Source organism: Felis catus, chromosome A3, assembly GCF_018350175.1.
Source record: "Felis catus isolate Fca126 chromosome A3, F.catus_Fca126_mat1.0, whole genome shotgun sequence".
NCBI lineage: Eukaryota > Metazoa > Chordata > Mammalia > Carnivora > Felidae > Felis > Felis catus.
This window is the reverse complement of record NC_058370.1, coordinates 15882289-15895932: the sequence shown is the minus strand read 5'-3', so window position 1 is coordinate 15895932 and position 13644 is coordinate 15882289. Positions and strand designations below refer to the sequence as shown.

Sequence of the window (13644 nt, the reverse complement as noted above, 5' to 3'; positions counted from 1 at the left end):
GGGGCCTCCGGCCCCGGCTCCCGGGACCACCTCCGCCCCCCCCCCCCCCACACACACCGCCCCGGGGATCGGGGGCGGGCGGCGCGCTTACCCGCGTCCTCGTCGTCGAAGGAGTTCATGCACGGGAAGTAGATGGCGAGCGCCTCGAAGGAGGCGGACAGGCTGAGGCGGCTCTGCGAGCGCTCCATGCCGGCGCCGGCGCCCGGAGCCTCGGCCGCGGCGGCGGCGGCGGCGGCGGGCGGCTTGGGCAGCTTGGCCGCCCCATTCTTAACGCGGAGTACGGCGCGCGGCGTGGTGGCGGCGGCCCGGGGCTAGGCCGGGGCTCCGCGGCGGGGCTGGCGGGCGCGGCGGGGCCGGCGGGCGGCGGGCGGGCCGGGAGCGGGCGGCGCGCGGAGCCCGAGGCGCGCTGTGCTCCCGGCGGCAGCGGCGGCGGCGGCGGCGGTGGTGGTGGTGGTGGCGGCGGCGGCGGCGGCGACGGAGGTGGCGGCGCAGCGCTCTGGCCCGCGGCGCCCCCAGCCGGCCGCGCGGGGCGGGCTCGGAGCGGCCGCCGCAGCCAATCGGCGCCGCCCGGGGGAGGGGGCGCCGCGCGCGGGGGCGTGGGAGCCTGGAGGGCGCGGGTGGGGCCCCTCCTCGCCGCCCCCAGCCCGGCAGGTGTGCGCGCCCCGCCAGAGGAGCGGAAGGGAAGGGTTGCGCCCCAGTCCCGGGGCCGTGCCCCCCTCCCCCACTCTGTCCCAACCCCACGTTCAGCCCTCAGACTCGCCCAGGATGCAGGCGTCCATCACCTACCGACAGAGGCCTCACCCGGGGCACACACAGGCTCAGAGGGGACACACTCAGAGCGACCGGCGCACAGCGCTCAGCCTCCCACGGAGACCCTCAGATTAACACATGAACCCGCAGAGGAGCTCAGACAGTCTCCCACACGACTGCATTCACTGTGCGAGCTACACCACAGACACCCTCAGACTCATACACACACCCCGGCAGGTGCTCCCACAGACTCGCTCACTCACTCATAAAGACACTTGCGGAATCAATCCACAGACACCCTCAGACAGACTCGAGAGACCCACACAGGTAGATACACCTACAGACACCCTCAGACTCTCACACAAGACCTGCAGAGGTAGATACATCCACAGACACACAACAGACTCCTATGGAGATGGGGGGGGGGACAAGACAGAGAGCAAAAAACAGGGACCCCCTTGGTCACAGAAGGAGACCCCCAGATCCCACACAGACCCACAGAGACGTTCAGACAGGCACATACACTCACATACTCACACTCTTTACAGATGTCCTAGAATCCACGCACACAGACACTTGTACACTCAGATGGCACACACTCTCAGACCTGCACACAGAGACACTCAGTGCCCGCCATCATCGACTCCCTCAGCGCTGATTCACGCGTGCACAAACGCTGGTGGACTTCTGCACGGTTAGCTTCAGACACAGACCCAGAGAGTCACTCAAACACACTTCAGTGGGCACACGCATGCTCACACCCAGACGCAGACATATAGCCTCGGTCGCTCCCAGTGGTGGGTATATTCTGATGCACAGACCCCCTCAGATGCACGTACAGTGGGACCCACTCGACCAAGTTCACAGGCTCAGACAGACACAGCCACATATACCCCTCCAGGGACCCACAGTCTTCAGACGCATATACACCTGGGTTCAGACACTCAGAGCCCCCAGGATGAACATAATCCCAATCAGAAACCCGAACTCCATTCTCTAACCCGGGGCCTGAGGTCCCCATCCAGGCAAGCCCCAGATGTCCGACCTCTGCCAGATGTCCTCACACTCTCTTTACAAAAGCAGGCTGGGGAAGTGGCGAGATCCCAGAGTTTCAGTCCCAGCTGTGGCACTACCCTTCTGCGTGGCCTAGAGCCCTTCAACTCACTGACCTGTTCCCTCATCTGTATAATGGGGAGACCCTCCATTTTGGACGGTCGTGAGGATTAAGTTAAAATAACATGTGTATTAGTTTTTTATTGCAGCATAACAAACGAGAGGCTTAACAACACCCATGTATTAGTGTACAGGCCTGTAGGTGTAAGCAAGTTTGATGGGGTTCTTTGCTTGGGGCCTCACAGGGTATCAGCCAGATGGGGCTCTTCTCTGGAGGCTCTGGAGAAGAAGCCCCTTCTAAGCTCACTCAGGTTGTTAGCAGTATACAGTTTCTTATGGCTGTGGGACTGTGACCCTTGTTTCCTTGCTGGCCTTTGGCTGGGAGCTGCTCTTAGCTCCTAGAAACGGCTCTCTGGTCCTTGTTCATGGCCTCTTCCATCTTCAAGGTCAGCATCAGGATGTCAAAAATGGAAGTCAGAGACTGCTGCTCCCCTGCCAAAAAAAAAAAAAAAACCCCGCCTTGGTCTATCCCACTCTGGGGTCAAAGTCCAAGTTAGACACTGTCCTAACTCTCCTTTGGCTCTGCTCCCTATTTGTCCTACCTCTTACCACACCCCTGGCTCACTCGGCTCCAGACCCACTGTCCTGACCTTGCTGTTCCGTCTGGCTGAAACACTCTTCCCTCACGAGAGCTGCGTGGCTCACTGTCACAGACCTGTGCTCAAACATCACTTTCTTGGTAAAGTCTTCCCTCGCCGCCCTTTAGAAAGTAGCAGCATCCCTTCCTGAAATGCCAAATCCTCCTTACCCTGCTTTATTTTTCTCTTTAGCCCTTATCGCTATCTGATGCATCATATATATGGAGCCCGGGCAGCCTAACTCCAAAGCCGGTGCTCTGTCCACTGCTCTGCTAACCTCCTAAGACCGTGGCAGAAGGAAGACAGAGGGAAGGCGGCAGTCAGAGGCCTTAGAGAAGGCACAAGGACGACAGAGAGGTCAGGGAAGGCTGGCCTGGAGCTGGGGAAAGAGAATCAGGGACCCATGAAGAATGTCTGATTGACCAGCCATGAGACTCCCAGGAACCAGGCCCTAAATGTCGAAAATAGACAGTGTGGCCGGTTGAGCATTCAGACCCTGCGTGGAGGTTCAGATTCTAGCTTTCCCACTTACCGTCTGAGTCACTGTGGTGGCTTTAAACCATGTGTGCACGTTCCTTGACTGTCCTCCCATTGAGAAGTAGAGTCTATGTCTCCTCCCCTTCAATCTGGGTCAACCTTAGTGACTGGCTTGTGACCAGTAGAATGCAGAAGAAGTGGCATGCATAACTTCTGAAGCTAGGTCAGAAAGTTTCCTGCAGCTTCTTCCTGGCTCACCTGGGTTAAGCACCCTGGGAGAAGCCAGCTTCCTCATAGGAACCCTGACTACCCTGAGACACCCCTGCTAGAGAGGCCACGTAGGCCCAGCGGAGTCCCCCGCCAACAGCCAGCATCAACTCCCAGGCATGTGAGCGAGTGATCTTGGGTGTCCAACTTTGATGCAGCCCGAGTGACATCTGACGGCGACTACATGAGAGACGCGTCAGCAAGAATGGCTCCGCTGAGCCCTTCCCAAATTCCTGGCCCGCAGAATAAATGCTGGTTGTTTTACACCCCGAAGTTTGGGGATAATATTTTATGCCGCAATGGAGTAGTGATCTTGAGCAAACAAATTAACTTCTTCTGGGCCTGTTTCTTCAGTTGTAAAATGGGGACAATGCCTCCCGGGGTGCACATCATCATCGAGTGAGTAATAAAGGTGGAGCTCTCAGAACAGTGCCCAAACACAGTGCCCAAACACAGTAAGTGCCCTGCAAGTGTGAGCTCCTACGACTAAGGACCGGACGGCCCCATCTGTCAGAGGCAGACGTCCAGAGCTGGAAGGAAACTAAAAGGTCATCCAACCCCTCCCCCACTCTGGGAGAGAGGGGAAACTGAGGCCCAGGAAGTGCCAGGGGCTGCCTAAAGCCGCAGAGCCCCTTGGGGCAGAGCTGTTGCCGTGACAGAAGCCTCCTGACCCGGGCCAGTGCTCTTCCTGCTGTGCTCCAGGTTGTCTGCTCACCTGGCAAGAGAAGCGGGGTGTGGGGGGGGGGGTGCCTGGGGCGAATGCGACAAAGCTGGCAGTGTGGAGGAGGAAAGGCAGCCAACGGAAACAGACTTGGCCTCTGGCCAGCAATATAGGCAGTGGACTCCTGGTGTGATTTCTCCTTTCCTGGTTAGCTCATGCCTAAAATTCCACCAATAGGGTTTAGGCCTGTAAGCTTACATCTCCGGTTCCTTGTAACTATGTAATTTCCCCGTGGGAAATCTAAGTCGTCCACTACTTGTACCTGAGTATGGATAATGTGTTCTAAGAACAAGTTTGATGGTGGGGGGTGCTCGAGCTGGGGGGTGGGGGGGGAGTAGTGAGTCCGGAAGAGAGAACAGTGGGGGGGTCAGGAACAGACTCTGAGTGCGGGCTGAGATGGAGGTTGCCAAGGGCCAGACAGCTTGGTGGATTGGAGTCAAAGGCATACTGCCTGCCTTGAGTTTGAGTGCCTCTCCTTATTTTAGCTGTGTGAACTTGAGCAAGTCCCCTCAGGGTTCTCATCCGCAAACGAGTGTAACTGGGGCGCCTGGGTGGCTCAGTCAGTTAAGCGTCTGACTCTTGATTTGGGCTCAGGTCATGATCTCACGGTTCGTGAGATCGAGCCGAGTCGGGCTCTGCGCTGACAGCCCGGAGCCTGCTTGGGATTCTCTCTCCCTCTCTCTGCCCCTCTCCCACTCATGCTTTTCCTCTCTCTCTCAAAATAAATTTTTAAAAGTTTTTTTTTAATGAGTATAATTAACATTCACTTTGCCAAGTCCCGGTGAAGAGGAATGTAAAGATAGTGCCTGGCAGGTAGTAGGTATTTAATAGATGCATCTGTTGAGTAATTTCTGAGTGCCCACCGAGGCCTGTCATCATACCTGGTCCCTGAATTCATGGAGTTTATATAGTCCAACAGATAGCTATGCCAATAATTATTTAATTATAACCTGATATAATAGTTTTATTATAATAATAACTCTCATTACAGTTGTGATAAGTGTCATACAAGATATACATTTACGGGCTTTATAGTGCGTGTGTGTGCATGTCTGTTCTTCTGCAAGTGAGGGGGGGTGTGAATCTAATCCAGCCTGAGGGAATCTAGGAAGTCTTCCCTGGGTAGGTGACATTTAAGCTGAAAATGGCACCAATTATATACCCGGCTCTGTTCTTGACCCTGAGGAAAAAATATATATATATATAATATATAAAAAAAATATATATGTATATATTATATATACACATACATATATACAATATATATGTGTGTATATATATATATAATATATATCAATGTGTGAGGATTGATACAGACTGGACTGGTAAGGACCAGGAAGGAAAAGGTGGGACAGAGGCACTGCCCAGCTTCGGAGCATCAAAACAATTTGGATGGAGCACCTCCGGTTTGGTGTATCTCCTCTAAGACAAAGCACTGAGGGGAGGGACCCTAAATTTTGCATATTTAGCAAGAACCAGGTGACTGTCTTTCTAGGGAAAAAGGGAGGTGGCTAGAAGATAGCTAAACCTGACAGGGCCCTGTTTGTAGCTTTGCCAGAGAGACGCTAATGCTGTCTGTGTTCTGCCTACTGGGGTAGGTGTGTGTTATGTGTGTGTGTGTGTGTGTGTGTGTGTGTGTGTGTGTGTGTGTGTAAAACATCTCTGTTTATGTGTGCATGTCTCCTATAGACAGGCATTTCTGCCTGTCTCCTTGTCTGTGAATGACCTTGTCTCTAAACATGTCCTTGCAAGGTGTGTGTTCTTGTGGGAAGTAAGTCCAGTCTGGCTTTAAATGCAACATGCATCCTGGTGTTTGTATGTCCTGTTGAGTGTGTGTGCATGCATGTGTGTAACTGGGTTGTGTTAGTTATATTTGTATATCAATGTAAGATTCTGTCTGTCCGTGTGTGTGTATCTGCCTCTCTGCATACTGGTTGGTATGAATTTATCCTTGACTGAGTGTGAATGCAGCTGTTTATGAACTTGTCCATGTAAACTGGCAGCTTGAGAGAGGACTCTTATTATTTCCTTAACTTAATCCTTGCCTTTAAGTGGCTAATACATGACTAAGCTGATGGGGCATTAAAATCTTTTATTATCCCCGAGTCCCTAACCAACTACCTAACAATTTATTCTTCCATCCATCCACCCCTCCATCTATCCATCCCTCCATCCATCCATCCATCCATCCATCCATCCTTTGATCCCTCCACCCACCTATTCATGTCAATTGCATTTACTAGCTATGCAGTTTTCTCTCTTAGACTAATTACTAAATTTCTCTGTAACTCAGTTTTCTTATCTATAAAATGGGGATGATACAAGCATCTACCTGAAAGAGCTAGTTGTGGGTGGGGTGAATTAAGTGAGATATTGCATATAAAACAATTAGTACATTGCATAGCACATAGTAGGACTTACTATATTAATTATCATCATCACCATCATTGTGGTGGCCGGAGTATTTCAGCAAATTCTCAGCAGCATTTTACTAAGGGCTGCCCCTGAGCTAGAAGCTGGTGAGGCCCTACCTATAGCAGAAGCCACTGTCACCACCTTCTTCTGTGACCTTGGATAAAGCCTATGCGCTCCCTAGACCCATAGAATGCATAGAGCATCCTTGCTGTAGAATCCCCCTTATGGAGATTCTGACAGCATGTGTACTTTAAAAACTGCAAAGAGCCCTGCACAGTTATATAGCAGGCCAGGAGACACCCCAAAGCCTTAGGATGGCAGTCCTGGGTCATCTGGAGGGTCAGACAGAGCTGGGACAAAGCCAGGACTTGTTGCCACTGCATGGCTCAGTCTACTGCTTTCTGCTGCTTCCTTCCTACGACTTCCGGTCTCTGTTCCCCCTCTGGAGAAGCACCTGACATGCTCTAGTGGCAGGGAACAAGTGTGTGGGGGAACAGGAAGCAAAGGGGGGAGCAGGAACACACCTTCTTTACTTCTTCATGAAGAAAAGCATCTTCAGTTACTATTTGGTGAGGGGCATTATAGTTTAAAAAAACAGAGAGAGAAGGGGCGCCTGGGTGGTTCAGTTGGTTAAGCATCTGACTTCGGCTCAGGTCATGATCTCATGGTTCATGAGTTCAAGCCCCTCATCAGGCTCTCCGCTGTCAGTGCCAAGCCCCACTTTGGATCCTCTGTCCAGTCCCCCCCCCACCCCGCCCCGCCCACCACCTCTCTCTCTTTCTCTCTCAGAAATAAACATTTAAAAAATAAAAATTAAAAAAACAGAGAGGAAAAAAAACTGGGTAGGAGGTGTGATTTCTGCCCCAATAAATCACCACTTTGGACAAGAGACAGAGAAAAAAGGAAACAAAGAGTTGAAAGAAACCGAGACGAGAAAAGAGATAAGGACACAGTAATAGAGAGACCCAAGAACAAAAGAGGCAGAGGCAGAAACAAGAGAGAGGGAGGGAAATCTTTGGAGACAGGAAGACAGAAGGAATGAAGTCAAGCTTTAGAGCAGACCTGGTTTGGGCTGCCCTGAAGAAAGGCTTCACCGGCTGCAACCCCAGGATCAAGATTTTGCTGCTTTTCTTGGGTCACCTTGACCAGCGTGCACGCACACACACACACACACACACACACGCTCACCCAAACCAGGCTGTGTTGTAAGCAAGAAATAAAACTGTATCGTCTGAAGTCGCTGAGATTTCAACCACATTTGTGGCTGTTAGCCTTCCCTAGCGAATATGTTCACTGCTGGGTATTTGTACTTCCACTGGGAGAAGAAATGAAGAAGAAGTTGAAGCTAATGGAGCCTTGTCTGGGCCATGGACCACGCGAGTGAAGAAAGCCCGACTGCCCAGAGAAGCAGGAAATTGAAAAAGAAGTCTGTGGAGATGAACAGAGCAAATCAAGCTGGGGGAATGGGGAACAGGCAACCTTTGTGTCTGGTATGAAAGTTCCCGGTTCTATTCCTTCATGAGGGCATCTGAAACCTACATGGTGGGTTGCCTACCCAAACCCATCTTCCTGCCCCTTCCTCTCTTTTTATTTGGGTAATTCACCCTCCTCTATGAGCGTCACATTCCTCTTACCAGTGTTTGATGTATTCCCAGGACTCACTTCTGACCCATGTGAAGGGAGTGAGATTTGGGGGGCAAGCAGCTACTTGGAAATGTGCCCTCACTCTTGAAAAATATTCACTAGAGAGAAACATTACCTTTTCCACGGCTAGACATATTCTTATTGCAACCAGGAGGGAAGCTAAATTAGGACAGAGCTGAGACAGTGGATGGCGGAACAGGTAAAAGAACCCAGATCCTTAATGATGTCATTGAGCCACTGAATTAACCAACCTTGGAGCTGCCCTACTTAGTGGGTTGGTGTAATCGTTAGCATATACATTTCATTATTTTTAAATACATTTTGCCTTGGGCTTTTTGGTTTGGTTTTGTTTGTTTGTTTGTTTGTTTGTTTTGTCACCAAAAGCATCCCATGGATATACTCACCTGACTATATTTCCTGCCAGTGACTCTTTGACATTCCCCTGCATCTCTCCAATATGTTTTATTGAATACCAAGTAACCCCAGACTCAGCCGGAGCTTCTCCAAGCCATCTCTAAGATGTTGATTTTGGGGGCAAAGGGGTAGACAGGAAGGAGAAATGTGAGTGCAGGTCCTGGACCCCTGGAGAAACGTGTGGGAGGGGAATAAGTAATGACAGCCCTCTCCCCAGCCTTGTACCTGCGAACCACGCTGACTCATGCACACATCACAGAGCACCTGAAAAGTAAATGTTTACTGAGCACCTCCTTTGAGCCAGACGTTGTTCTAGGTCCCAGGGAGTGCAGAAAACAATACTCAAACAGACAAAAGTGACTGTCCTCATGAAACTGATACTCTACTGGGGAGAAACAGACAATGAAGAAGAGAAATAAGTCAAACACACAAACAAGCAACCAAACTATATTGTTTGGTTGGTGGTAGGTGCTGTTGAATGAAGTATAGGAAGTAGAGAAGGATCACTGGGGGTGTCCAGAGAGGGACCGATAATGTCATGCAGGATGGCTGGGGAAGGCGTCATGAGAAGGTGACATCTGAGGCAAAACCTGAAGGGGTGACTCATGTAGACAACTGGAGAAAGAATGTTCCAGGCAGAGGGAGCAGCTAGTGCAAAAGCCCTGAGGTGGGAGTGTGCCTGCCGGGCTGGGGAAGAGGAAGAGAGAGAGGCCAGTGCGGTGGGAGTAGCAGGTGGTATCGACGGGCCTCCTGGATGTGTGCAATGGTCGTCAGCCACAGGTATTTGTTTTTGCTGCTATTCCTTAAGCTGGCTTGCTTTTTGTTTAGATGCATTTATTGGGGACGAAATCTTTACATCACTTCTATAAATGAAGAGCCAGTATCACTTGCCCTAAATAGAAGGTAACCAAAGAGGTAAATAGGACAAAACAGAAACAGCATTAAGTTGTAGGGCGATACCGTGGCCTGCAGAAGGCCTGAGTCTGAAGCCAGCGGTCTCCTTGAGAAAAGGCTCATTGACGGTCATAGAGAAGCGACGGAGACACAGCAGCACCAAGTGAAGACGTTGTCCATGAAATGGAGACTGTCTGGTTTAGGTCGTGTGACACCACCTAAAACCATCTGTGTCCTGCCAGGCAGGGTGGCCAACTGCTCTGGTTTCCCTGGGATGTAGGGGTTTCCCAGGATGTGCTTCCAGAGCTACAACTGAAACAGTTTTGGACATCCCGTCACCAGGGGGCCCCATCCCACACCTTGGCCTCACACCCTCTTGTTTCTGCTTGTTGTTCTCCAGGTTGCCCCTTGGGTGGGCTGACTCCAAGATGATCCACACCCCCAGGATCTGTGCCCATGCCCTGGGCACCCATGAAGTACCCTTGAATGTGGGGGTGACCTGTGACTTGCTTCTAGCCAGTAATGTGTGACCAAAGTGATGGGATGTCGGTCCTGTGATCACATCACATTTGAGAGTGGCATCTACATTGCTAACATACCCTCTCTCTTGCCCTTCCCAGTTTGCGTGCTTGATGGGGCAAATGGTCACGTCAGGCAGGCCCAAGGGCAGCCTCTGGCCAGCAGCCCACCGGAACCAAGACGGTTCTTTTCTTGGTCCAAAAGTCCAGAGAAAACGAACGTTGCCAACAACCCACTGAGCTTGGAGGCAGATTCTTCTCTCATTGAGCCCGCAGATGAGACCATGACCCAGGCCGACACCTTGACTGCAACCTCCCGAGTGACCCTGAAGCAGAAAACCCAGCAGAGCCTTGCCTAGATCCTGACCCACAGAAACTGCCAGATAATAAATGTGTGTGTGTGTGTGTTGTTTAAGCCCTTACGTTTATGGTAATTTGATACTCAGCAACACCTGACTGAGACATTCTTTCTGTCTCAGGGCTTCTCCGGGTCCTGCCCATTTGGATGGCTCATTTATGCACTCTTTAGACCTGAGGCCATTACATGTGACCCTCAGGGAACCCTCCACTGTCTCCTGGCTGCACCAAGCTGAGGCTGACAGTGGCTTAAGCCTTAAGTATTTTAAGTGGTGCACGGAGCTCCATACTTGGGGGATTTTTACTCCCAGCCTGATAAACAGGACAGTTGCCAGGACATGGTGGAGTCTGGGCCACTGGGCATCTGAAGACTGGCAAGCTGCCTGTAGGGCTGGGTCAGGGCCAAGACTCAGCACCTTGACTGCTCCTCCTGGCCAAGCCCCTAGGCTGCAGAGTATAAGAGACCGCCAGGCCCTCCATTGTCTAGACTTTCTTCTTGCCCTCCCTGCTTCTGACCTCCTTGCCCATCTCCTGTTTTCCCATCCCCATAGTTTTGTGCCTCCTTCTCTCTTCTCAACCTACTTCCTTCCATTTGACAAACCATCTAGGTAGCCTGCTCAATTTTCAAATCAAAATAAATGTATTTTATCACAAAAATAATGTTTGCACATTTTAGGAAATTCTGGGGAGAAAAGAAACAGAAAGGAAAAATTGACAATCATCTCATCGCACTACCCAGAGACAGCCACTTTTTAACCTGATGTCTTTTCTTCCTCTCCCCTCCCCTTGACCGTGTTTCGTTTAAGTGCTTTTTTAATGGTCTCGTACTGTAAGTAGTTTCATGGCCTGTGATTTGTTTTTTTCCACTTAGCTTCCTATCATGAACATTTTCCCACAGCAATAAATACACCTCTATGTCAGTCTTTTAAATTACCGAGTAACATTTCATATGATTTAATGTTTTTGCTCTCATGTTAAAATGTAAAGAAATACTCTTGTAGTTCAGTTGCTGGACACATGCATAAAGACTTCTCTAGACGAGGAATCACCGGTCAAAAAGATGCACGATATCGAAGATTTTAAGAAGTATTGACAAATCTCCCCGAACAATACTGGACCACTCTTCACTCTCCAGAAGCATATGGCATCATTCCCCATTCTCTCAAATTAGCTATTCTCTTTGTGATTCCTTGTTTGCCATCACAGTCCTATTACTACGTCGCTCCTACTCCCCCCCACCTCCAGACATCCACTCTGACGTGTCAGATGTACAAGCATCGGCAATCCACCCTCAAAGCCTCTGTGTATGTGTATCCTCAAACAATATATAATATGCTTTGGGAGGGCATTTATAAAACCTCACGGTAAGTCCTATTGTGCTATATATTACATTCTATTACCCCTTTTTGTTCAACCAATACTGTTGGTTTTCTTAAACTGAGATCTATCCTAATTTATGTAACTTAAATTTATTTTTTTTCATGTTTATCTATTTTTGAGAGAGAGAGAGAGAGCGCGCGCGCGAGCAGGGAGGAGCAGAGAGAGAGGGAGAGGATCCAAAGCAGACTCTGCACAGGGATGCCTGAGTGGCTCAGTCGGTTAAGCGACTGACTTAGGCTCAGGTCATGATCTCACAGTTCATGAGTTTGAGCCCCGCGTCGGGCTCTGTGCTAGCAGTTCAGACCCTGGAGCGTGCTTCAGATTCTGTGTCTCCATCTCTCTCTGCCTCCCCCACTCACTCTCTCTCTCAAAAATAAATAAATATTTTAAAAAAGATTTCAAAGCAGGCTCTGTGCTGACAGCAGAGAGCCCGATGTAGGGCTCGAGCTCACGAACTGCAAGATCATGACCCGAGCCAAAGTCAGACGCTTAACCCACTGAGACACCCAGGTGCCCCATTGGGTTTTTTTTTTTTTCAAATGTTTATTTATTTTGAGGGAGTGAGAGAGAGCGCACATGTGCGTGTGCAAGTGGGAGAGGGGCAGAGAGAGAGAGAGAGAGAGAGAGAGAGAGAATCCCAAGCCAGCTCCTCACCGTCAGCACAGAGCCCAACACAGGGCTAAATCCCAAGAACCATGAGATCATGACCTATGCTGAAATCAAGAGTCAGACACTGAACTGGCTGAGCCATGCAGGTGCCCCTCAAATTCATTTGTTTTAACGACCATTCAATTTTTGTCTCCATTGTTTAGATTCGTTTTCAGGCTGATGTAACTGGTTGCCATCATGTTGCAGTTATAAACAACACTGTGATGAATATCTTCGTTCCCCCCTCTCTTTATCTCAGCTAGAGTTTCCAAGCAGAGGTGGGATTGGTGGGTAGCAGGGATAGCAGTGTCTTTCAAACTCTTTTGACTGTGACCCATCATAAGAAGACGTTTTTTCCATTATAGTCTGGTAAGGCTCCCTCCACATACACAGGTGAAACAAAGTTTTGTGAAATAGTGCTTATCCTTATCATAAGAAAAACATTCTGATGTGCTTTATTCTACTTAACTTCCTTTTTAGAATGTTGATCACAACCTATTGAACTAATTTTATAACTTGTTAATGGCCCATGACCCACAATTTGAAAAGTAATGGGTTAAGGTATTTTGAATTTTGGGGTGTCTGGGTGGCTCAGTTGGTTAAGTGTCTGATTTCGGTTTAGGTCATGATCTCACAGTTTGTGAGTTCGAGCCCCGCATCGGGCTCTCTGTGGTGGGCACAGAGCCCACTTTGGATCCTCTGCCTCCCTCTTTCTCTGCCCCTCCCCAACTTGCATGCACTCTCTCTCTCTCAAAAATAAACAAACATTAAAAAATTAAAAATTAAAATAAATTAAAATGTTTTAATCTTAATAAAATAAGATAAAATAAATTCAGTTTCACGAATATTACTTTGAAATTACTCTTCAGAGTGGCTACGCTAACTTACGAGGAATTAGGTTCTCCTTTCCCTATGTCCTAGCCAGCACTTGATTTTTTTTTTTTTTTTTGGCCAGTCTGATGAATCTAAAGCAGAATGCTGTTGTTTTGATTTTTCTTTCTCTGATTTCTAAGAAGTTGTTTCTCCTCATATGTTTATTCACTCCCTGAGTTCCTCAGAAAGTGAGTTTGCCTATTTTTCTATTGGATTGCCAGATTTTTTTTTCTTGCTGATTTACTACTAAGTTTCTTATATAATTTAGATTTTAATTTTTAACCGTCTGTTGTCGTAAATATGCTGCAAATACCTTTTCTTGGTCTATTAATCATTCATTAACTTTGTCTGCGATGTCATTTATTGAGCAGAAATCCATCACTTCTTTCCTTTATGGTTTGGACGTTTTGTATCTTATTTAAGAAATGCTTCCCTAACTCAACATCATAAAGATTTGCCTTTCGATTTTTTATAGCTTCTTAAACCATCTGAAGTTTGTCTTTACATGATATGAGATAGGATGCTATTTTATTTT

At 49.1% G+C, this 13644-nt stretch overlaps 1 protein-coding gene across 2 annotated transcripts in view; it reads right to left on the bottom strand.

Annotated features, from left to right (window-relative positions):
• The window catches only part of RIMS4 (regulating synaptic membrane exocytosis 4), a 63994-nt gene extending 63704 nt beyond the window's left edge, over nucleotides 1-290 (bottom strand). The window contains exon 1 of one of the 2 annotated variants that reach the window (XM_023251211.2): nucleotides 92-290. In XM_023251211.2, the coding sequence (XP_023106979.1) occupies nucleotides 92-188 (97 nt within the window). In that variant the 5' untranslated portion in view covers nucleotides 189-290. The remainder of the gene's footprint in view (nucleotides 1-91) is intronic. The other variant, XM_023251212.2, reaches the window with a different exon arrangement.
• Nucleotides 291-13644: the final 13354 nt, after the last annotated feature.